The sequence below is a fragment of the Magnolia sinica genome, chromosome 2 (assembly GCF_029962835.1).
Source record: "Magnolia sinica isolate HGM2019 chromosome 2, MsV1, whole genome shotgun sequence".
Lineage (NCBI taxonomy): Eukaryota > Viridiplantae > Streptophyta > Magnoliopsida > Magnoliales > Magnoliaceae > Magnolia > Magnolia sinica.
The window spans coordinates 134,094,888-134,121,680 of NC_080574.1; the positions used below are offsets into that span (position 1 = coordinate 134,094,888).

Genomic DNA, 26,793 nt, shown 5'->3' on the forward strand with positions numbered 1-26,793 from the left:
AAGACTAAGAAAACACTGATTAGGGAACCTAATCTCCCACCCCAACCTAAAATCTATATTGTCCTCAATGTAAAAGATATATGAGCATGTAATGCACCTGGGACAACGAAAGTGAAGGAAAAGTGATGGGAAGATAGTACCTGGACGAAAGCATCAAGAGGCTTTCCAAAGATATCTACGTAAGAGCGGTCAGACAAGAGAGAAACCAACAAAAATAAAATAAAAATAACAAAAATAAAATCCTACCTACATCACTTTTGCAGGTGTTCTCGATTGCATTTAGCTTATGCAACAAGCCTTTAAACCCTAGGTTACCCCTAGTGGACGAGTTGTAGTCTCGTGAGGGTTTGCAGAATGTTACCCACAAACATTGAACTAACTAATGATAAAAATGAAATGAAGAGTGGGTTGCCTCCCGGGAGCGCTAAGTTTACCGTCTTCACCAGACAAATAAAGCAACTACCCTAGTCCTAAGAAAACAGAAACCTACCTATACCTCCATCGACTAGGAGATCAATCCTGGTAAACAGGATCGATCGAGGCATGGACATGTCCTCTGAATCAAATTTCTCGACAAATGGTTTCAATTGATGTCCAATGACTTTAAACTCCTTGCCATTGTCGGGATCTCTTATCTCAATGGCCCCATATGGAAAAACAGTGACAACAATGTAAGGGCCGGTCCAACGAGATCGAAGCTTACCCGGAAAGAGATGTAATCGAGAATTGTACAAAAGGACCTTCTGACCAGGCGTGAATGATTTTCACAAAATTTGTTGGTCATGAAATGCCTTCATCCTGTCCTTGTAAATTCTCGAGTTCTATAACGCATCGTTCCGGATTTCTTCAAGTTCATTTAACTGAAGTTTGCATAGCGAGCTAGCGTTGTCCAGATTGAAATTTAGTTTTTTGATCGCCCAATAGGCTCTATGTTCCAACTCCACAGGCAGGTGACAAGCCTTCCCATAGATAAGTCTAAAGGGAGACATTCCAATAGGGGTCTTAAATGCAATACGGTAAGCCCATAAAGAATCGGTCAATCGGATTGACCAATCCTTACGGTCAGGGTTAACCGTTTTCTCTAAAATGTGTTTGATCTCCCTATTGGAAATCTCAGCTTGCCCACTTGTTTGTGGGTGGTATGGGGTGCTCACCTTATGAGAGATACCGTATTTCTTCATTAAATTCTCGAATAGTCTATTACAAAAGTAGCCCCCATCACTAATGATGGCTCGAGGCATTCCGAATCGGGAAAGGATGTTCTCTTTTAGGAATTTAATAACCGTGCGATGGTCGTTATTCCGACACGGAATCGCTTCGAACCATTTAGTGACATAGTCTACGGCGAGCAAAATATAAGATTTTCAAAAGATTGGGGGAATGATCCCATGAAATCGATGCCCCAGCAATCAAATGCCTCTATGATAAAAATGGGATTCAAGGGCATCATATTTCGACGGGACAACGCTCCTAATTTTTGACAACACTCACAAGCTTTGCAAAACTTGTGTCCCTGAACATAGTGGGCCAGTAAAAGCCACACTGCAGAATCCTGGCCGTGGTCTTTTTTGCAGAAAAGTGACCACCACAGGCCTGTGAGTTACAGAAGGAGATGACACTCTGATGCTCATCGTCTAGCACACATCTCCTTAAGATTTGATCTGGGCAATATTTAAACAAATATGGATCGTCCCAGAAAAAGTTGCGCACCTTGGTGAAATTTTTCTTCTTATCTTGTGCAGTCCACTGTGTCGGTATGGCACCTGTAGCAAGATAATTAGCAATATCAGCGAACCAAGGTGAATGGGAGACTTTAAACAGTTGTTCATCAGGGAACATATCATTGATATGGGTCGCCTCAAGGGAATCAGAGGTATTAAGGCGAGAAAGGTGATCGGCCACTACGTTCTCTACTCCCTTTTTATCTTTAATTTCCAAATCAAATTCTTGGAGTAGAAGGATCCATCGTATTAAATGGGGCTTAGAATCATTCTTAGAAAGAAGATACTTTAGTGCCGCATGATCTGTATAGATAATGATCTTGGATTCGATCAGGTAGGACCTAAATTTGTCCAAGGCGAACACTACGGCTAAGAGTTCCTTTTCCGTAGTTGAGTAGTTCACTTGGGCAGGATTTAGAGTCCTACTTGCGTAATGAATGACGTAGGGCTTCTTGTCTTTTCTCTGGCCTAGAACCGCTCCAAGAGCATAATCAAAAGCATTGCACATAAGCTCAAAAGGAAGGCTCCAATCGGGTGGTTGCATGATAGGTGCGGTGGTTAACATGCCCTTAAGCTTGGTGAAAGCTTCCTGGCATTGCTCGTCCACTCGTACGGAGCATCCTTTTGAAGAAGAGTACATAAAGGATGAGAGAGGAGACTAAAGTCCTTTATGAATCGCTGTAAAATCCTGCGTGTCCTAAGAAGGATCGCACGTCTCGATGTTCTTGGGTGGGGGTAGGTTAGAGATAAGATCGATTTTTGCCTTATCTACCTCGATTCCCTTGGACGAGATGATATGCCCAAGGACAATTTCCTTTTGAACCATGAAATGGCACTTCTCCCAATTAAGTACCAAGTTCTTTTCTTCACATCTTTTCAGCACACATTTAAGACTTTCCAAGCACTTCTTGAAAGATGGACCGTAAACAGAGAAATCGTCCATGAAGACCTCTAGATATTGCCCTACCATATCAGAAAAGATACTAAGCATACATCGCTGAAAGGTGACGGGGGCATTACATAGTCCGAATGGCATCCTTCGATAGGCAAAGGTGCCGTAGGGACATGTAAATGTGGTCTTTTCCTGGTCTTTAGGGGCTATCTCTATCTGGTTGTAGCCCGAATACCCGTCAAGAAAACTGTAATAGGAATGACCAGCTAACCTTTATAGGATCCGATCAATGAATGGTAAAGGAAAGTGGTCTTTCCTCGTGACGGTATTCAACTTCTTGTAGTCAATGCACATTCTCCAACCAATAGTGACTCTAGTTGGCACGTGTTCATTATTAGCATTGGCTACGATCGTGATTTAGGACTTCTTAGGAACCACCTGAATTGGACTCACCCATTGACTATCGGATATGGGATATATGATACCCACATCCAATAGTTTAAGAACCTCGGCCTTAACCACTTTCTGCATGTTTGGATTTAGTCTACGTCGTGATTGTCGAGCAGTCTTCGCATTATCCTCAAGATATATGCGGTGAGTACAAATCGAGGGGTTGATTTCCTTGAGGTCTGCTATCGCTCATCCAATGGCTCCCTTATGCTCAATGAGAGTAGATATGAGTATACTCTCCTGTTCTTTTTCCAGATGGGCAGAGATCACCACCGGGTATGTCTCATATTGACGTAAATATGCGTATTTCAAATCAGAGGGCAAAGGTTTTAGGTCCAGCTTCGGTAGCTTGAGGTTAGACGGTAGAGGCACTACATTGGTTTGTGGCAATTCTTCAAATTGTGGCCTCCAACAGTTAACTTCAAGTACCGGTGTAGTATCAAGCAAGGCACACGTCTCCCTACTCATGTCATCATCAAAATCATGGGAGTGGGCCAGGCACATCTCTAGAGGGTCAGAGGATAAGGTCAGAGGTGTCGTATCTTCCACTAAAGAGTCAATCATGTTAATGTCGTGGAAATCATCATCATCCTCTCAGTAAGTTTGCCTTTATTGAAAAAAATGTTTGACTCAATGTCAAATTTCCAAAAGACATAGTCATGATACCATTCCTGCAATTGATAATTGCATTTGACGTGACAAGGAATGGGCGACCAAGATTGACGGGAATCTGAGTGCTAATGTTATTGATGGGTTCGGTGTCCAGGATGATAAAATCTACAGGGTAGTAAAATCTATCGACCTGGACTAACACATCCTCAATTATCCCTCTTGGTACACGAACAGAGCGATCAGCAAGTTGTAGTGTGGTTAGGGTGGGTTTTAATTCACCCAAACCTAACTGTTTGTATACCGAGTAGGGAATCAGATTGACGCTCGCTCCTAAGTCAAGAAGTGCGTGATCAATTCGATGGTTCCCGATTACACATGATATGGTTGGGCTACCGGGATCCTTAAATTTCTGCGGCACGTCTTGCTTCAGGATGGCACTCACTTTCTCGGTCGAAGATTTTCTTTTGAATAATTTTCCGTCTTTTGGTCGTGCATAAGTCTTTCAGGAATTTGGCATATGAAGGTATCTGTTTAATGACATCAAGTAGAGGAATGTTGACTTTCACTTGTTTCAACACCTCTAGGATATCCTGAGAGTTAGAGAGAGGTTTTGGTGAAACCAACCGTTGGGGGAATGGAGCAACTGGCTTCTCTAGAAGTTCCGGTTCTACTTTTTGTGGGGCATCACTGGATCCATCATTGTTGTCCTCTTTTGGTTCTTGAGGCTTTTCGGGCCTAACCGGAAGAGTTTTATCAATGATCTTCCCACTCCTAAGAGTGGTGATGGATTTAGCATGCCCCATCTGATTTGAAGAGCTGGGATCATTATTCTCGTACTGCGGTTTAGGATTGGGGAGAGGTTGTGCAGGAAGCATCCCCTTTTCTATAACCGTCATACGAGAATCTATCTTTTGCATAAAATCTGTAATTCCCCGCATTGCTTGAGCCAGCTCTTGTATAGGATTTTGAACCGGTTCCTCTTGAGGTTTCACTTGATTTGGATTTTGATTGAAGAAACCTGGAGGGGTAGCCGTTTGTCCATTCCTCCAACTAAAGTTTGGATGATTTTTCCAGCCAGGATTGTATGTATTGGAGTTAGGTCCAGTAAAAGGTCTTTGATAATTATTTACGGCATTGGCTTGTTCATTCAACACTCCTCGAAAAGCGGGTATTGTAGGACAGTTTTCAGTTGTGTGAATGTTGCAATCACAGATGCCGCAAACAATTTCATTGACCTTATCCTTCTTTCCTTCCATGGCCTCAACTTTCCTTATGAGCGTAGTCACTTTACACTTGAGATCATCCTCTTCTTTCAAGAGATATAATCCACCTTTCTCCTTTAATTGAGTCGGCCTAGACGTGGTGTTCGCCATTGGGTAATAGTCCCATGATTGTGTTTTTTCAGCGAGACTATTGAGGTAATCCCATACCTCGTCAACATCTTTGTTGATGAACTCTCCATTACACATTGTCTCGACCATTTGGCGCATGGAAGATGTCAATCCATCATAGAAAAAATTTGTAATGCGCCACGTTTTAAATCCGTGCTGTGGGCATGAACTGACCAAATCTTTGAACCTTTCCCAACATTGGAAGAATGTTTTATCTTCCTTTTGGGCAAAGTTCATGATCGCTTTTCTGAGGGTAATCGTTTTATGATGTGGGAAGAATTTTTTTATGAATTCCCTCTGCATATCGTTCCATGTGCCAATGGATCTAGGACGCAGTGAATGTAACCACGTCTTAGCTTTCTTTTTTAAGGAAAAAGGAAAGAGTTTCAGACTAATTGTATCATAAGATACATTAGGAAAACATAATGTAGCCATAATCTCATCGAACTCTTTCAAATGTAAATATGGGCTTTCGATTCAAGTCCATGGAATTTGGGAAGGAGTTGGATAACTCTGGCTTGATGTCCATTTGTCTGTGTTTTCGGGAAAAATCATGCATGAGGGCGTACTTACTCCCGCCGGTTGTAGATAATTTCGTAAAGTATGAGGCGGGGTGCCTGTGCACCTCATTTTCATCTTGGGTATCCTCCACCCCGGGTGGTAGTAGAGGAGGTTGGTCTTCACCATAACCTCAATTAACTCTAGGGATCTCGAACGGTGTCTAGTCCTGCGATGGATAGTCAACCCCTCAACCAATACTCCTTCATTTAAGAGACGTCGAGTGTTGTCACGGACCCACTTGGGCATGAAACACTCGCAGCCCTCAATTAAATTTAAAGCCTAATCCTAAGAAAGGAGAAGAAAATCTAGAAAGAAAGAGAGAGTTGGAAAGAAATTACCAAACTGGAGTCCTAAGTTAAGGACCTGCAAAATAAAAATAAAATAAGTTAGATTCTAAAAGAAAGTGGAAACTTCTAAAATAAACTAGGAAAGTCCTATACTAGAAAGTAAATTACTAAAAGAGAATTGAAAAATAGAAAGTAGGGAAGGAGCTTACCGAATTAGAAATTTCTATCTTAAAGGCCTACAAAATAGGAAGGTTAGTTTCTAAAAAAAAAAAAAAAAATTTTAAAATAAATTAGGAAACAAATTAGATTTTAAAAGAGTTAGAAAGTTACTAAAATAGAAATAGAAAGTTAATTTCTAAAAAGGGAAAGAAATAACCTAATTCCTAAAAATAAACTATTTCCTACAGAAGGGAGGATACTGGAATTAGAAAATTTCTAAAATCTAAACCTTAATTCTAAAAAATAGGAAAAAGTAGAGAGATTAGGAAGGAATTACCAATTGAGAAACTTATGTCAAGACCCTATAAAACAGGAAACAAGTTAGTTTTGAACTCAAGTAAAAATAAATAAATAAAAACTAAGGTTAGTAAACTCCTAATCTTAAACTAATACTAAAACCAATTAATTTCAGAGAATCGTATCTCCGGCAACGGCGCCAAAACTTGTTCACTCCCAAGTACAGGGTTGTAATGTAGTAATAAACTCGGTAAGACCGAGGTCGAATCCACAGGGTGAACCTTATCTGAAACTAGGTGGAAATAGAACTAGACTAAGATGTGATCTAAACCAAATAGAATTTAATGAATAATGGTGAAAGATTAATGTAAAACTTTAAGGAATTCAAAGGAAAGAAACTAGGGATTCGGAGGATCCACTTGTAGAGATCGGGAGATCTTATGCCGCATCAAGGATTATGGAATTCAAACCGAACTTACTTGATCTGGTTTTCAAGAGATGAAAGGTATATGAATTAGAATGGATTCCATCATCTAACCATGCCCAGGAGACAAAGCAAACAACAGGATTAAACTAATTACCAACCAATCAACAATGTATGAGGATCAGGAAGGGTACTGTCATCCTACCATGCCCATGGAGCAATAATGAACAACAGGGCTTCCTGACTTCATAAACAAAAAAAGGAAAAAGAAATATTCAAAGCCATTGCAAACCCATTGTAATTTCAGTCACAACAAACCATTAAAGACTAATAAAAATATTCCTTATAATAATCATCAAAGAACAAATTCCGTTCATGCATTCACATTAAAAGCATAAAGTAGTCTCCCATCTCGCTACAGGCTTCACCTCTTAGCCCTAGCTAAGAGGTTTAGCCACACATGATTAGGAAAAAATCCTTAGGGTTCATAAGAATAGAAGAGATCAACAACCCAGAAAAATAAGAAAAAGAAAAAAAAGAAAATCAGGCAAACACTTCCCTTTCTTCCTTCCTTCCTTCACATGCGCCAGAACGAGCACCCCCCTGACGTGCAGCAGCAACCCCGTCCAGCCTTACACGCCCAGCAGCTCCCCACGGCTGCACTCTCTTCTCGGCTGCACCCAGCCGACCTCCGTTTGATCTCCCTCTCTTCTCGTTTTTTCCTTTTCTTCCTTCAATCCTCCAAAATGAGCACACCCAGAATTTCCTCCCATTTCAGGCCTTGGATCCCTGACGTGCAAATATGCCGATCTTGGTCTCCTGGGGTCCATCCCGAAACGTTCCTCAAGCACAGCAGCCCAACTTGGAGTCTTCCCCTCTTCTTCTTCTTTGCTTTCCTTCCAAAAGGACAACGTCCTTTGGGAGATTTTCGGCAGACCTACATGATGAACGGTTCAGATCAGCCGTCCGACCGCCCCCAAGGGCGTACAACCCGTCGCAAAAGTCGGGCGGCGTCCGGTTTTCACGAACGCCCATAACAGGGCACGCGCTGACGCGTGGTGGGGCCCACTTCACTGGTTTTTTGAAAGATCCACTCCGTCTATTCGTATCAGCTAGAAAAAACAAGTGGGACTCAATGTTTTTGGATAAAAATCGGTGCGGTCCAGGGATGATTTCATTCAGCCGTCCGCCTTTAGTTTTGACGATTAACAGCCGGCCTCCGATCTTTCTTGAAATTCTGTCATCTAGGGGAGGATGATAGGGGGCAAGGGCTTCTGATGGACGGTCCGGATTGGTCATTTGATGCACGGTGGTGGCCCACCAACTTCCGCAGTCCGACCGTCTGCGTAACAGAGGGACGCGCTGCGACTATTTGTGAGAGAGAGTTCGAGTCCAGGACGGTTTAACCGTCCTAGAGTTTCCGTGCACGCCTAGTGCACCCACGCTGTACATGTGCGATACACATGTGGGTCCCATGCTGATGTATATGAGAGATCAGCTCCGTCCAACCATTCTGCCATATCATTCAAACTGTCTAGAACAATTTTGAAGCATATCCGGATATCAGGCGGGCCCCACATAATGATTAAAGGGGCTGATCTGTCCGTTGAGCCACTTCCACAGTGATCCAGGGGCTGAAATTTTACGTGTACGGTTTATTTATGGTCCTCAAGCCACGTATGAAGTTTCGAACTGATCGGATGGTGGGAACCCTATGATCTTGCATTCGGGATGACTTTCGGCACTTGAGCTTCAATTTCTCGATTTCCGCGGACCCCGGTGTATAATTCCGTCGCTCTTGGTCTTAGAGTCCGTTCCTTGCCTTGGTGCTTCGGAGTGTCAAATCCATGCATTTACCACCCTTTTTCCAGTCTAGGCTCGTGAATACACCTGCATTACAAACACGATTAAATCGGCCATTAAGCGGTATCATGCGTGTAAATCTATGCAACAACTGGGTCTGATATGCAATATTTGACCTTCAACATTACCTAAGTCCAATCTACATCATGAATCGATCAAGTACTTTGGCTATGTACTCTGCCTGTTATAAAACTAGTTTCTTGTTTTTCCTGTCACGCTTTATCCTCATACCTAAGATTTGTTTTGCAGCTCCTAAATCATTCATAGTAAATTCTCTATACAATTGTCTTTTGAGATCTGAGATATCCTTCATGCTTGATCTGGCCACAAGCATATCATCAATGTATAGAAGAAGAATGATGTATGACGTATCAAACTTCTTCAAATAGCAATAGTGGTCTGCATGGCATCTCCTATAACCGTTTCCCTACATAAAACTGTCGAACTTCTTGTACCACTGCCTCGGAGCCTTCTTGAGGCCATATAGACTCTTCTGTAGTCTACACACCTTGCTCTCCTTTCTTGGTGTCACGTATCCTGTCGGCTGATGTATATATATCTCTTCTTCAATATCCCCATGAAGAAAGACTGTCTTAACATCTAGCTGCTCTAGATGTAAGTCCTTTGTAGCCATTATACTTAAGACCATGCGAATTGTAGACATTTTTACTACCGGTTAAAATATTTCAATGAAATCGATATCTGCCTTTTGTTGAAACCCTTTCACAACCAACCTGACCTTGTACCGTTTCGAACCATCGTGCTCCTCCTTCAGTCCGTAAACTCACTTGTTATGAAGAGCTTTCTTTTCCTTAGGTAGAGTGACTAGCTCTCATGTACGATTTAACTCAAGAGAGTCCATCTCATCATCCATAGCCTGCTCCCACTTAACCTGTGTATCTGACTGTAATGCCTCTTCAAAACACTCTGGTTCACCATTATCTGTCAGTAGTAGATAATGTAAGGAGGGTGAGTATCGGATCATGGGTCTTATCTCCTGAGTAGATCTCCTCACAACCGGTGTCTGCAGCTTTGCCTCACTATGCTCTTGTGCATGTTTATCCCGTGGTGCTATAACACTTGTGTCCGGTAACTCTTCTAACTCTACGAATTCTTTCTCATCGGGCTTATTTTGCTGCACATTGTCCTTATGCATCACCTTTTCATTAAATACTACATCTCTGTTTCTAATAATTTTCAAGTTCTCTATATCCCAAAAATGGTAAGCAAAACCATGTTGTCTGTAGCCTATAAACGTGCACCTCTTGGACTTCGCATCCAGCTTGTTTCTGTGCTCTACATTAATGTGAACGTATAAAGTGCAACCGAACACTTTGAGATGTGCAAGGTTCACTTCTTTCCTAGTCAACATTTCTTTTGGTAGCCCACCATCCAATGGTGCTGAGGGACTTCTATTGATAAGATATGCAACAATATTCACAGCATCTGCCCAAAAGGTCTTGGGCAACCCTGCATGTAACATCATGCTCCTGGCGTGTTCAAGGATAGTCCTGTTAATGCGCTCAGCCACACCATTTTGCTGTGTTGTCCCTGGAATCGTTTTGTGATGTTTGATTCCATTTGCTGCACAATACTCCTTAAATCTCTTATCACAGTATTCTCCCTCATTATCTTATCTGAAACATTTTATTGTTTTACCTGTCTCGTTTTCTACCATTACTTTCCATTTCTTAAATACATCAAATACACCAAATTTGTGTTTTAAGAAATAAACCCATAGTTTTCTACTAGCATCATCAATAAAGGAAACAAAATAACTTGAACCACCAAGAGATGATACCTGTGCCGGTCCCCACACATCAGTGTGCACAAGCTCTAACAGATGCATCTTTGGAGCGCGTCCTATTTTCTTGAAACTTACCCTCTTCTGCTCATCATACATGCAACCCTTGTAGAATTTCAAGTCAATAGACTTTAGACCTGATAGCTTCCCTTTTGACAATAGCACTTTCATCCCCTTCTCCTAAACGAGCAAGGTATTAATAATGCATTTATTTAAGTTTGTATTTATATTACTTATAGAGAAAATGCGTAGTCAGTATTCACCTCACTTCTATAAAAGTAGATGGACAGCTTCTATAAAACACATATATAATGTGAGGCTAACAGAGCACAGACAGTAGTCACCTCGCTACTACGCTGTCAGTACACAATATACGTTCCAAGAAATAGACAGATCCGAACCTCAAATGACCAAACCATAGAAACCAGTGGAGATGGAAAGACCACCATTGAAAACTTCTTATAGGTGACTGAAGTTTTGAATCAATCTGATTTTAATTTTTTTTCCCTTCTCCACATCGTGTGACTACATGAAATAAATATCATGGTGAGCCCTAGGACGGTATGTACGGTGGAAATCATTGTCCTCACAACTTTATGTGGGGTTGTTCACCTGAGTCTTGGATCTACCTCGTTTTTAATTTAGTTCATGCTCTAAAACAATCTACCCAAATGGACAAATGGTTTAACTATACCAGATACATCATGGTGGGGGCCACATAACCTAGTGATGTCAACTCACAGGGAAGTCGATGCTATCTGCTTTCCACTAGCAAATAAAGAGTGTCTATGATCATGCTCTAATCCAAATCATTGGTTTGTTGGAGTGCACTGTGGGTGGATGATGTTGTAAAAATCCCCTTGGTAGGATAGCATTATTTTCTCAGTTTGTGTCCGAAAAATGGATGGTTCAAATCAATGCCCAGGACTCGTGGCTGGTATCATCCGATCTTAGAGATTTTTTAGCCATGGCTTGCTGAGAGTGGGATGAATCCGACAAATGGTCGTGATTACTTACCTATGGACCATGCTGTTCAAATGGAACCATAGTTTGGACAGTTTGATTTGAATTAATTTTATTCTAGAGAGAGAGTGGAGTCGTGTCAAGTACTATATTGAATATATAAGAGTATAAGACGCGAGCGTTTTTTTGACTAACAGCATAAAACTTAGGTAGGTTTTAGAAAATAATTTAAAAGCAAGCCTTTTTCTAAAATTCCACCAAAATGTAAGCAGTTATGCGGCATTCTCTTACTTATAACAGATCTAATTATTTTAAAATATTTACTAACGATATTAATATTTTCAATTTACAATAATTATTAAATATCTAGTTGGGTCAGGTCAAATGTTTGAGTGAACACAATCTGGCCAGTCAAATTTTCAGGTTTTCAAACTATGCGCATAACTACCTTCCGAGGATGACACTTCAAGCTCTACAGTATTAGTTACTGATGCAGGGAAGGACATGAGGTCGAGCACCATCTTCCTCGAGGCGACAATTGTTCTAAATTCACGGAACTTTCTTGGACTCCTCACAGAGACTTCTCAAATTTATGAGGAAAAAAAATAAGAAAAATAGAAAATAAATTTTATAAAATTTGAATTGATTGATAAATAAAATAAACTGGTCTACACTCCTTTAAATCGAGATACTAAACCATGGAAGAAATTTCGGAATCAAACTACAACTAAAAATTGCGACTTACTATAAATAGTAAACTTACTATTTATGGATGGTCATGATGTCTACTAGTGCGCAAGGTTTTCGGCCAAAAATAGTAAGTGTCCTATTTGGCTTCACCACATTGTTCTCCTAATTATTCTGAGTACTTTGGCACAACTCCTAAAGCCCAACGGATGAAGAGTTATAATTAAACTAAAATTTACTATTTATAGTAAGAAAGGAATTAAAACGGGGAAATGACCGTCGATTTGATGGTATTTTGCAAATCCGGCTTGCGTAACCCAACTTAGTGGCTAGAGTAGCTTGTCCTACCCCAAAATTATATATTTTACATTCGATAACTCATTCCGATTTGCGAGATACGTCAGTTTTAAGTTTTGATGGTCCGGATCATCTCCATCTCTGATCAGGCCTTTTCTAGTCCATCTTGCCATGAAATTATCGGTGACCTGCTCTACATCAATTACAATTTCTCATTCCTCGCAAAATCTAAGAGAAGAAATGATAGAGCTCAAAGGTGGAGCATAAAATCTACTGTATGATAACTATTTATATTTATGATGCACACACACACACATACACTTATATATATATATTCATGTGTATACACGTGTAAAGGATAGTCGGTTAAAGCTAGATTCAGTCAGTGGTGCCGAGCGTCAGCTGTGGGGGGCCATAGTGTTCTCATGCGTAGGTGCATCCCCAGCCTTATTGCCTGGGAGATCTGGTGGGCTAGAAACGGAGCAAAATTTAACGGCAAAGCTTGCAATGTGGCTAGATGTATTGCCAACATTAGCTCGTGGTCCTCCTCCCTCTTTCAGAATTTAGATTTCCTTGCCACGCGGCTAATTCAAGGGGACCGGTTTAGGAAGCAGGGGAGCCCTCTCCCGTCCCCTGCAAACAGGGCCCACGTATAGGTCATTCGCTAGCTTAGACCAAGGAAAGGATGGATCAAACTCAACGTGGATGGCTCCTCCTGGGGGAATCTAGGTCCATCTGGAGGTGGCGGGATTGTGCGTGGCGACAAGGGCGAGTTCCCGTTTGTGTTTGTGGCTGCCTATGGTGTTGGGACAAACAACTCTGCAGAGCTGAGGGCGGTGCATGATGGGCTCCTGTTGTCCCTCAACAGAGGCTTAGCCAACATCATCGTTGAATCGGATTCAAAGCTTACAGTTGATAGTCTCTTAGCCAAGGTGACGGTCCCATGGAAGTAGCGACCCTGGCTGTACAAAATTTTGAGACTCATGAGCAGAAGCAGGATCCTTTTTCAACTCATTTATAGGGAGGGCAATGGCCCAACTGATGGGCTCACCCAAATGGCAAGTGCCAGTCAGGAGTCTTCATTGATCCTTCGTGAGTAGGACCTCCCCAACCATGTTCGGGGCAGTTGTTTTTTAGATAGAGCGGGGCTCGGTTCCATTAGAACCACCCCCAAGGCTCCTTAATTTTGAGTTGGTCTTTCCTTTTTTCTAGTTCTTTTGTAAAAGGGTAGCCCGCTAGGCCCATGTGGATGATAGGACCCCTGTTTTTTTTTTTTCAGGGGATCCCAAATGTGTGCAGCCAGTTGTATAGTTTTCCTTCTCATATAAGGAAATCAGCTTCTTTAAATAAATAAATAATAATAATAATTTAAAAAAAAAAAAAAACGTGAAAAGGATAGCATTCCTCACACAATTGGAATTTTTGAAATTTATGTGCATTTTGCTAGTGTACAGGAACATCATAGACAATCTGGTTTTTCATGCTCAGGTGGTGACCGAGATACGCTACTCGCGGAGTGGGGTGATTGTTAAAACGGAGGACGGTTCGATCTACAGAGGAGGGTATGTGATGGTCTCTGCCAGCATCGGCGTCCTTCAAACCAATCTCATCAACTTCCAGCCCGATTTACCGGTGGGTAACTATATATGTTTGTTCCTTAGAAATGCTTAGCAACCGTTGGATTTTGAATATGATTTTAGAGAGTTGAATGTAAGCTATTTAAGACTTTCTTTCAAAGGACCACATTCATCCATGCATATCAACGGCCAAAAGTACCCGTTTTTTTTTTAGCTTGTTAGTACACCCACTGTCAGTTCACACATCACTGTTAGCCACCCCCACTCTACCACTTGAGCTATGGATCTGGGTGTGCCAAAAATACCCGTTGGGTATAAGTTTCTTACTGATAAATGGACCATTCATACATATGGGCTAATGGTGATCGTGAGTTGTGACCAGACTTTAAAACAAGTTGTGGGACCCACTAATCTAGTAGGCCATGGTCCTGAAATCTTACAACTATCTGATTGTTGATCACACTTGGAAATTGGGTGGATGTTATTGTTTTGTATCATCACGCACGCAATTGAAAAATCTAATTCCCTTTCATCTGTTTATTTATTATTTATTTTTATTTTTGCAGCGCTGGAAAATCCTGGCCATTTACCAGTTTGACATGGCCATATACACCAAGATATTCTTAAAATTCCCATACAAGTTCTGGCCCACCGGCAACGGTACGGAATTCTTCCTGTACGCCCACGAAAAGCGCGGATATTATCCGATTTGGCAGGTACTCAGTCATCCACGATAACTTTATTTTACTTGCGTGTTTGTGGGATTCACCACGCTTCCATATCATTGCACCAAACATGGCATTAGATAGATGAGATCGGAACCGTTTGTTCAATAGGTACGATAAAGAATGGGCCATAGACGAAAAACTAGAGTGTTAGGTTGACCCTAAGCATTGAAATGGACGCTCACAAACGAAAATCAGCAACGGATCATATTCAGTGAGAAACAGTTCATTTTTAGATGGTTAGGTTAATCAATAGAAGAGTACTGTGCGCAAATGAATGGTTCAGATCATTATACAAGTGTACCACATGGTACATAATATGAAGGCATGAAAATTCCGTGCAAAGGGATGATTAATCTATAAACTGTAGAGCCGAAAGTCTTGCGGCTGAACGACTAACATTAGGTTGGGCTAGCTAGGGGCAAGATGTATCCAGTTTGGTACAAATATTAACCTAATATAACTTGGGTTGGGCTTAGGTTGAGGCCTCGGGTTGCTCGACCCAACCCGAACCCATCGATATATATAAGTTATAAATTATAATTAAGTGTGAATCATCTATCCCGAAGGCACAAGAAATTCCAATGTTGTTGGGTTTCATTGGTCCACGTCATTTCTAATGACCTAGGTTAACAAGATACCCTGGATTTCAGACTTTTAAAAGAGTAGTTGTCCTATATTTTAGCTTGTTTGTTTATAACAAAAGATTAAGTTGTTTATGATAAATAATTACATATACAATTAATAAAATTATAGGTACAAAAAATAAGACGTGTATTGAAAATATTATAGACTACTATAATAATGAAAATATTAGCATGCATCCACCCGACCAACCCAACCGAGTCCGCTTGGGTTGGGTTGGGGTTGAGTCATAGGAACCTAGAGTTGGGCTAGGGTTGAGCACTAACCAAACTGACCCGCTTGACTTTCAACCCTAATAAATTGTGGTGAAGATTGATGCAGCGTATGGAACATGCACCATATGTTTGGTGTGAGTAAACATAGATTAAGGTTAATGATCAGGATGGGATTACCCTTCTCATCTCTTTATTGAAATATTTATATGGATAAAATATTTCAAACCAAGGGAGCTATATATGAAAAGGCTTCGGTGAAAATATCTGTAATCTAAAACTTGAACTGAATATAGGATATGATAATCTTTTTAGAAGCAATCATTTCTTGAATGAAATGGTAGTCAATCTCTACATGCTTTAAAAAAAAAAAAAAAAACACGTACACACACTCACGCTGTAGTGGGATTTCACCACTTCTATATGCTTGATTCTCTTAATGAATACTGGATTATTTGTAATGTGGGTAGCTAACTGCTTGATTATCTCAAAAAAATATCATAGGGCCATCCGTAAAAAATCATAGCCCTTGTAATAAGGACCTGAGCTATAACAACTCACAAACAGCATAACTCATGGCACTGTACCCGGCCTCATTAAATTTCAACTCACAAACAGCATAACTCATGGCACTGTACTCAGCCTCATTAAATTTCTCTTCTTACTTTTCAATCCTCATATTAGATTGGTTGAATAATCCTAACAATCTCATTTGTGGATACTTGTTTGTGGAAATATGGTAATTGGATACTTTTCATTTTATCCATCCAATAATGGTCCACCAGTCTGATAATCAGATATTCTTAAATTTTGGTGAGATATACCAACATTGGATACCATAGTTCGGATGGTTTACTTCGACTACTTGTACACTGTGTGCAATTTCTAAGTGTCTATATATATATATATATATCAGCCATCACAGTCCACCTGAGTAGAATAGTTTGGAAGTTGTACTTGAAACCGACAAAATACTATCTAGAGGTACATACAAACCACAAAGCATTTTAATATCATATTGTTATGGATTTTCAGCAACTGGAGAGGGCATACCCCGGATCAAACGCCCTTCTGGTAACAGTGACAGATGACGAATCAAGACGGATAGAGCAGCAACCTGATTCTGAGACAAAGGCAGAAATCATGGAGGTTTTGAGGAGCATGTTTGGTAAGAACATCCCGGATGCCACCGACATACTTGTCCCAAGATGGTGGTCTAACCGTTTCTACAAGGGCACGTACTCGAACTGGCCTATAGGAGTTAGTCGATATGAGTATGAACAGATCAGGGTAATGGGCCTACATCCCTTCTCTACTACTAACTGTAGTCACAGTCTTTTATCATGGGATGGTTTTACTAAAGTCATGATTCGAAATATGCAATATTCTATGCTAAAAATAACAGGGAAATGAAAATTATTTTCCTTTTGATGTGATTTTGTATTGTTTATATGGATAGTAAAGAAAGAGTAAATTCCAGCATGCCATTATTTTCATAATTTGAAATTTTTATATAAAATATAAACTTTAAAAAAATAATATGAGATTTTCCTTCGATACACGTGTCCAAATATGCCCTAAATAAGGAAGGAAATAAAAAAATTGATGATCATCTAATGATAATCTCTCAATATGTTCCATTTTAGAATTCTTGTTTGAATATAATTGGAAAGCAAAATAAAGCTCTAACATAAATCACCTTATATGGTGTGCAAGAATTTGACTATTGTGTTTGAAGAATGATTTTTTTTTTTTTTTTAAATAATATTTCCTTTACTATCCAAACACTATGAAACATCCCTTTATGATATAAAAAAAAAGTCACATGTTTTTTTTTCTTTTTTCTTTTTCATTTTTTCTTTTCCTACTATCCAAACAGTGCTTAAGGAGAAATATTATTTTTGCGCACAAATGTTCCATGGAAGTACTATAAAACAAATGGATTGGAATCCTCTCCAGCATCAGGTTTAGGCAGCGTGTAAAATACTCAAGTTTGAGAGGCCTGCCAAATTAGGCCTATGGCGACAAGCCACACCACATGGAACAATGGATAATGGATGCTAAATATAGGTTTTGTTTTTAATCATGGTTTGTATCTTTCATCAAACGTGTTAATATCAAGTCTAGTGCACCAAGATGAAGAGAAGTTACAAAATCAGCCTGATATAAAACTTAAGCTAGCCATACCAGGTGAACTTAGGAAGTTTTGGGAGCAATCAAATTTAATTGGTTTGGCCCATATCAGCTTTTATTCGAGCTTATATTAGTAGGAACATTCTAAATACTAGTTCTCACCTGATGAGCCGATTGGATTTTACATAGAAAACCTGGTAAGCCCCACATAGCATGTGTGTTTTTTGCACTACATAAAAAAGGTTTTGTAGACTAATAAGGTCCCAAACAAGTTCCCACCTTATGGATGGTGATCAGGTGGGTTGATTTCGTTGGATACCATGTGACGGGTCCAGATTCAAAAATCATTAGTAATTGGACAATCCCAATCCTCGATGCTTTTGCTTCTTGTCTATTTATTGTTGACCATTGACCATTAATCTTCTCACTCAAATTTTGGGTTAACAATCTAGTTGCAATTGGGATGAATGGGATTGGTTTTTGGACTAAAGTACATCTATTGATGGTGATCGATGCAGGGATGAACATGAGGTAGATCACCATCTTCCTCAAGGATAACTACTCCGAATTCACAGTTTCTTTGGACTCCTCACAAATACTTCTTGAATCCACGAGAAATAGAAATAGAAATAATTTTAAGATATATGAATGAAACTTGTTAAATATTGATAAACGAATCTATAACCCTTTAAATAGGAATACCAAGACTTAGAAGAAATTTAGGAATTAAACTATAACTAAAACTCCCTAAAATTTGTAACTTACTATAAATTTCTATTTATAGTAAGTGTCTTATGTGGCTTAACAACGTTATTCTCCTAATTTTTCTAAACACCTTTAATGTTGGACACAACTCCTAAAGCCAAATAAATGAAGTTATAATTAAACTAAAAGTTACTAAAAATAGTAAAAACAGAAATGAATATGGAATATGACCGTCGATCTAATGGAATCTCGCAAATTCGGCATATGTATGCCAGGTTGGTTGGCTAAATCTCGTCCTACCCCAAAATCATATATGATATGTTGAGTAACTCATTCCGGTTTATGAGATATACCTGTTTTAAGGTTTTGACGGTCTTGTGACTTCTATCGACGGCCGGGCCTTTTCTGAACCATCTTGGCCATGAAACTGTCTGCAATCCGCTCTACATCAGATGGCCCATGAAATCAGCGGTTTGGATCACTATACACAAGTGCCAATCCTATGATGAACAAGTTTTGTTGGCACTTTATGGAACTCATACTAGCACTCTTTGGGCTACCAAATTACTTGTGTAAGATGAGATTAGTGGCTTTTAATTTTTCCTAATATCTCGTTAGTTTCAGGCACCAGTTGGACGGGTTTATTTCACTGGGGAACACACCAGTGAGTATTATAATGGCTACGTTCATGGGGCCTACCTTGCAGGTTTGTGGCCGCTATCGAATCAATGGACTGGCCGATCAACTGATGGATTTATCTTTCTTTTACTATTGATTTTGCAGCTGCTTTTTTAATCATTCCTCGTGTTTTTTAGGTATTGATTCTGCTAATATGATGATTGGTTGCATCCAGAAAAAGATATGCAAATTCCAGATCAAGCCTAAGGGCACTTGAATCCCACGATTCCCCTAACGGGTAAGTTATTTCATCTTCACATCCATCTATACTGATAGAGTTTAGTTTTAAATTTGTACAAGTGGCGCCCATTGTTCAATGGTTCATAATACAATATTAAACTCTTACTGCTAGAACTGGAAGATCCCAGCCATATAGTTTTTGGATTTTCCAGTTGAATGTGGACCATTGCTGCACCTCTTTTCTTAAGGGTATATTTTCAAGCAATAATGCAAAAGACTAGCTAGGATGGCCTCATTGGAGGAGATTTCTAGGGCATGCGTCATCCATTGTAGAAACCAGAAAAGAAGCTACCTAGCTATGTACATGTAGCTGCATCATTTTATGGTGCACATCACGTGAAATTATACATTTGGATAGTCCAAAACATCGATCCGGACCGTCCAGCCTAATCATCATGTATAGGATTAATGTTCCATCAAAGTGAATTTGGAGAGCCATGGGCAATCTATAAGGTGAGGCTGTAACAAAATAATTGAAGACAGGTATTAACAATGAGCTTTAACATGCAGGCAATGGCAGGTATTAGATGGCTAAAATCTTGCGAAAATGAGATACAGCTTCTTTGTGTTTTGGAGGAACGCATTTCCTCCGTCAGCTTATTGGGGCCTGTTGGATTTTGTGTGGCTCGCTATGCTATGGACCAGATGTTTTATGCATGTAGATTTGCCTATGTATTATCTGTGGGCTATATGCTTCTCAGTACATGTCGTAGGCCTTTGTTATCCTCGCTCTCATGTATTCACAAGTTTTAGATTTAGGGCTTGTTTGTTAAATCCGATATGATGTGCGGATCTGAAACCTGGATCTAAAGTTTGAATATGAAGTCTGGAGTCTGGATAACTAGTAGGGAATCTGAAACAACACGTTTGTTAACTAACGTGTAAGATATTTGAAATATGTTAATTTGACACATTTATCATGTATAACAATTGTGATTGAATCTCTGACATTAAAAACTTCATGGATTCCACTGGAATATTTATTTGCCATCCAACATATTGATATGCTAGGTTGGCCCCACCGTGATGTTAGTGAGAAATCCACCCGTCCATCCGTTTTGCGAGCTAATTTTAGGACTCATGAACAAAATTGAGGCAGATCCAAAACTCAAGTGTGCCACATGAGAGGGAAAATTGGAGAAAGAAATGCCTACCATTGAAACCTTCCTTGGTTCCACATTGATGTTTATATGCCATCCAAACCGTTTATAAGGCCATGAATATTGGGATGAAGTGAAAAGACAACATACTTGGTCTGATACAAAACTTTTGTGGCCATGCTAATGTTTCAACGGTGGTTACTGAATCTATGCTATTTCCTCCAGTGTGGCCCACTTGAGTTTTAGATCCACTTCATTTTTTGTATCATGTTATAAAATGAGCTCACAAAATGTATGAACGGGTGGATTTCACACAAATATTGTGGTGGACCCCACCTAGCATCCGGTGCAAAACGTTCTTACAAAAGGGTTTGGCAGGAAATCCCCGTCCCCCTACATTCGGAATGGAATAGGTGAGACCCTGGATCCACCGACGCAGGTGGGACCCTGACTGTGGGGTTCACAGTCATTTGTGTAGCTTTTTTTTTTCTTTTCTTTTCTTTTAAATAATAATAAAAGATCAGATTGTATTAAACCAGAATATGAACTTTATATGGACTAGAGAGGATTGGGGCTCCCACCGGCCCCAAAAAAACAAGAAGAGAGCCAATATATCGTATGAAAACCAAAAGAGAAAAAACTACCCACCAAACCCTCGTGATTTCTTTTTAATGGCCCCCAACCCGGATTTGTGTAGCTTAAATTCACATCGTCCAACCATTTTGAAATTTTATTTTTGGGCAGTGTCCCAAAAACGAAGCTGACAAAAATTTGAGACAGACCACACCATAGGAAACAATATGATTTAATCCTCGCCATTAAAAACTTCATGGATTCCACTGAAATGTTTATTTGTCATCCAACCTGTTGATAAGGTCACAAACAGCTAGATGAAGAGACAACACAAATTTCATCTTGATCCAAAGCTTTTGTGGCCCACGAGAAGTTTTAAATGGTCAATCACTACCATTTCCTATACTATGGTCCATCTAGGATTTGGAGCTACTTTATTTTTTGGATCATGCCATAAAATGAGCTTTCAATACGGATGTACGGTGTGATGTAGTCACATACATCACAGTGGGCTCCATAGTTAGGGGTCTCACCCACCTCGGTGGATCCGGGGGTCGCACCTAATCTGCTGATCCGGGATGGGGACTTGCTACAGCAGGAAGTTCCTGCGCTGGAAACCTAGGTGGGGCCAACCATGATGTTTGTGAGAAATCCACACCATCCATTTTGTGAGATCATTTTAAGGTATGGGGTAAAAACATGAGCCGGATCTAATACTAAAATGGGCTGAAAATGTGAGGATTGAATGTCCATAGTTGAAATATTCATGGGGCCATAGAAGTTTTGAATCAGGCTAATATTTGTGGTTTCAGTTCATCTCAGTAGGAATGGGGTTATGAACAATATTGATGGCATGTAAACATCAATGTCGACCCTGGGAGGTTTCAGGGTAGGAATTTCCCTACCCACCTTTTCCTTTACTGTAGCCCACTTGAGTCTTGTATCATGCTGATTTTTTATCTCAAGTCCTAAAATGAGCTCAAAAATTGGATGGACTAGTTAGATTTATCACAAACATCATGGTAGGCCCCACCTAGGTTTCAAGTGCAGAAACTTCTTGCCAAAGGCTTTCGTAGAAAATCTGTCCCCACTTACTACCGTCACTAAGATCTAGTTAGAGACGGACGGTCAAGGGCTTTGTGGGGTCTACCATAATGTATATATTATATCCACACCATCCATCCATTTTTCCATATCATTTTAGAAAATAAAACAAAAAAACAAGGCAAATATAAGGCTTAAGTGGGCCACACTACAAGAAACAATGGGAATTGGGGGTCTACCATTGAAAACTTCTTGGGGCTACAAAAGGCTCTGATCAAACTGATTTTTGTGTTTTCCCTTCATCCATGTCGGTGTGATCTTATGAAGAGGTTAGATAGCAAATAAGCTTCACGGTGGACCTCAGTAAGGTTTTAACAGTAGTTGTTCCATTTCCATTAGTTTATGTGGTGTGGTCTATTTTGAGTTTTCGATGTCCTTTTTGGGGATTATGCTTTAGAATGATATAGAAAAGTTGATAGACGGTGTGGATGTAACACAAAAATTATGGTGGGCCCAAAGAAGTGCCACACGTTAAAAGTTAGGTTATGTTAAATGAGAAAATCTTTGTCAAGGCAATTTTGGATTTATTTATTTATAAGTTTGCAGAGCGTATTTTGGATTCACCATTAAGCTAAACCTCAGTCACCGAAAAATTTTAGCATAAAATGATGGAGCGATTTCCTCATTCAGTGTTAACAAACACCACTAAACATCAAGCACTTTCCAGATTCCGCATCAAGTAAAAAATTTCAGTGTTAACAAACAAATCCTTAGACTATTAACATAAAAACGATTTTGTCCTTCTAAATTATCATTGTTGCATGAGTTTAACAGTCTCGTAGTTATGGATACGACTCAATTTTAATGTCTGAATATAAATTTTTAGACCCGTCAAGTGATCAGGTTCTGCTAACATCTCATCTTATGGGGGTGAAATTTGATTTAATTAATTGGGTTTAGGGAGGGTCCATCAATCAGGACCCAGTTAAAGTCAAATCAAATAAGATCCATATATTTTTGTTGGTAATATTATATATATTAAATGTGGCTTTTCGATAAACCTTTTACATGGCAAATAGGGTAACCTATTTATTTATTTATTTTCACACACACACCCTTACACCCACACACACCACAATGGGTACTTGAACCCATGACCTTAGTATTGAAACTCTCGTGAGTATACCACTAAGCCATGAGCAGATAAGGTAACCTATTGTCAATGCAACCATTCGTTTATTAGTACAACTATTAGCAAGCCATGGTAGAAAAATTATGCAAATCAAGTGATTCTAAGCTTTCGATCACTAGCATGAAAATGGATAGTTAAGATTGACTGGAGAAATAAACAGGTGCAATCACCATCTTAAAACATCTAGTAGATATATCTTGCTTTTTATTTCTTATAATTCTAAACTAACATTGTTTGATTATTTTAACCATGTGATGTATATCTCCTAAATTGTTGAAAAATCATGGGATTTAAAGAGTAGGAAAAGGTTATCTTTTTGATATCATGTTTTTTTTTTTTTCTTTATTTTGTTCTATAGTGTTGGTTAGTCTTCTTTGTTTTCTAGTGTTGGTTTTAGTCCCATAATAGAAAGAAAGTGGAAAGAGAAAGCCTTTATACTAGATTCATTTAATTGTGATATGTATTGGAAAGCAAGACTACCAACGGAGCAACATTGCAAACACACATAGGGTCATAGAGCGGTATGTCTTTTAATGGGATTTCATCAAACTTGTGCAATAGAATCCAATTTTATCCAAATCTAAAAATGAAATCATAATCTCAAAATCTCTGAAACAAGATCAATAACAATTTCTCAAATCGAACAACTAACTTTAGAAAGTTAGATCATACCCAAATCAGGCGATATGTGTTAATGCAATGATGATGATGGTCCTTCAAACTATGAGGGCACTCCTCGATCTATCCCAATACCGGAGAGATCTAGATAGCCCAATGAATTTCTTCTAATAGGTTCCAAGGAATTCCATAACATCAATAAGTTATATATGAACTACCTAGAGATGGAGAAGATAATGAAAAATTCACTCTCTATAGATTTTTTCTTTTCTCTGATTCGCACACCCAATGAGATAGGTGTTTAGAGCTTCTTGTATCTACTCCTTTGAATTATGATCAAATAAATAATGACGAAGTTATGGTTTCGAGGGAATACAAGTATGGTACTTTGCCACCCTACGCATAATTTTGTAACCTACTACGAGGGAAGTATGTCGATCTGCCTCATTTATGCATATACTCATGATCTAATCCCTCCACTATCATGGTCATCCACTAATGATCATATCCCATGTCAATAAGAAGTGGACCATTAGGTCTATACCATCACATTATCATCAAGTGCGATCAAAGGAGTTTTAACAGTTAAAACAAAACTTCACTGGTTAAAAAACTTTAAAAATTCAATTAAAACAATCAGAGTGCTGGGACCAGTGGAAAAACAACTTGATGAGTTCCTGATATATCCATATTAAGGACATAAATATGTTCCTAGGTAAACCAGTGGATCTCTTATTGGATCGTGGAAGAATCAATGGCTCCTTATGGAAGTACCTACCTACATCCACTTTATTTGGCCTTACGTGGACCTCGTAGGAAGTGCAAAAATCGACCCATCAAGATTATGACTCCTATACATCCTCAAGTCTAAGGTTAATCATCTTTTATGCATCATTAAGTCTTGATTTCATGATCATAGCCTAGGCTAATGGGCTCCCAGATAGTTGACTTAATCTCAATCCATTAATGTAAGTAAGCAAAGGTCTGAACTGGATCTTTTGTTCATGACACACTCACACTCCTATGCAGGTTAAGGGTAAGGCATAAATCGATACCAAGTAGGTTCCCGATGGTGGAGTTTGTCCATCCTGACCCAAGTCACTCCCCTCACACAAGATAATTGTATATCTCATGAACTGATGACCACATGTATGTCCCATGCTCCTGTGATGGTCATGGTCTAACAGGGTACTGAGATCCATAGACCATGACTCTCCCAAGTAAATGATCATTATGTCCAATCTCAAGTTTCCAATGACTATTAGAGGAATCACTCATCAATAAACCTATAATGAATATTCAAGGTAACACTATACACTAAGGATTAATGGAATGTCCACCAAGGACTCATGGTCATCATGATCTACAATTGTGATCGTCCTAATCATATCCACACGGTTAATAGATTAGATCTTACATTGGTTTTCCAAGGCACTAGCTCCAACAATTTCCCACTTGCCCTATAACCAATGTGCTCAAATATCTTAAGCACACATGCTGATTATGGACTTAAAAGATAAGGGGATTAAGAAGCCATAATAGTACTCTAACAGTTGACACCGACATCTTCATGGCGACGAATGATTGCGTGTTCCAATAGTTTCACTACTATCGTGCAGGACTTACCTTTCGAACTTTATGATCTAAACCCAATCACCTGATAGTTCTAAGTTCACTTAAGAACTCTATGATTTACTATAGAGAGTAAACATACGCATCTCGTACATATCACTACCAAAAAAAAAAAGACAATGCTGATGGCTAAAAAACGTCGGCATTGACCTTCCTCAACGGCTTTTAGCCACCAGATGGGTCATCAGGAAAGGGGACGTTGCCAATGGTTTAAAGCCGTTTGCGTTTCCGACGGCTACGGCTGACGACAAAAACCGTCAGTGTTTCCAATAGCTAAGGCCGACGGCAGAAGCCGTCGGCTAAAAAGGCATTCGCAGAAGGTTTTAGCCATCAGTGTTTATCATTAAGTAAAAAAATAATGGAAGTGGATTCCCTAATCAATGCATACATCCAAAACTAAATACTCATTTCAAAACATGTTATCCAAAGCCCCAAACCAACCAACTTATTTAAACAGGCAAGAAAAAAAAATCAAAATTGAAATCAAAATCAAATCTACCATCCAAATCCCAATCATAAAAAAAAATAAAATTGATTGTATATATGATAACCCAATCCCAGGTTGCCATCTGACCATGACGGATCATGACAATTCCATTTAAAAGCAATCTTAGGAAGAACGTTGATATAATAATTAAATCTATGCTAACAAAAAAATATATCCCAATTCTCACAATTCATGAGGTAAATCTTTCAAACTATTAGTTAATTCTCACCTTCTTAGTGAAGATAATGATTACATTCAAACTAACGTATAAACCAAATTTTGATCAAGAAATAAACTTTGGCCAGTTTGGACTAAATTGCTTAAAATGATTACTATAGTTGAATCCGAAGCTTCGAAACTAGCCAGCGAGAGGGAAAACTGGGAAAAGAGTTTCCTATCATTGAAACCTTCTTGGGCTCCACCTTGATGTTTATATGTCATACAAACCGTTTATGAGGTCATTCCCACTAGGATGCAGTAAAAACATGAAAATCTTATCTGATACGAAACTTGTGTTTATAAAAATGTTTCAACGATGGTCACTAAGTCCCCATTGTAACCTCTCATGCGGCCCACTTGAGTTTTGGATCCACCTCATTTTCGGTCTAATGTCCTAAAATGAGATCACAAAATAGATGAACATGGTAGATTTCCCCCAAACACTATGGTGGGTCCCACCAGCATCCTAGCACAGCAACTTGTTGCGAAAGTCTTTCATAGGAAATTTGTGTCCGGCGTGGATTGCCTACTGACCGCATCAGTAGCGAGGTGTCCATTGACAATGCCATGTGGGCCCCATCATGATGCATGTGTCCTATCCATGC

At 39.4% G+C, this 26,793-nt stretch overlaps 1 protein-coding gene and 1 non-coding gene across 3 annotated transcripts in view; both read left to right on the forward strand.

Annotated features, from left to right (window-relative positions):
- Window positions 1-19,994, forward strand: part of LOC131237739 (polyamine oxidase 1-like) — a 35,516-nt gene extending 15,522 nt beyond the window's left edge. The window contains exons 5-10 of one of the 2 annotated variants that reach the window (XM_058235688.1): window positions 13,897-14,040; window positions 14,552-14,701; window positions 16,603-16,857; window positions 19,030-19,111; window positions 19,221-19,321; window positions 19,834-19,994. In XM_058235688.1, coding sequence (XP_058091671.1) covers window positions 13,897-14,040; window positions 14,552-14,701; window positions 16,603-16,857; window positions 19,030-19,111; window positions 19,221-19,300 — 711 coding nt within the window. In that variant the 3' untranslated portion in view covers window positions 19,301-19,321; window positions 19,834-19,994. The remainder of the gene's footprint in view (window positions 1-13,896; window positions 14,041-14,551; window positions 14,702-16,602; window positions 16,858-19,029; window positions 19,112-19,220; window positions 19,322-19,833) is intronic. The other variant, XM_058235689.1, reaches the window with a different exon arrangement.
- LOC131238177 (small nucleolar RNA R71) lies at window positions 5,215-5,321 on the forward strand. Its single transcript, XR_009167587.1, has one exon. It is a non-coding gene; the product is annotated as a small nucleolar RNA R71 (small nucleolar RNA).
- Window positions 19,995-26,793: the final 6,799 nt, after the last annotated feature.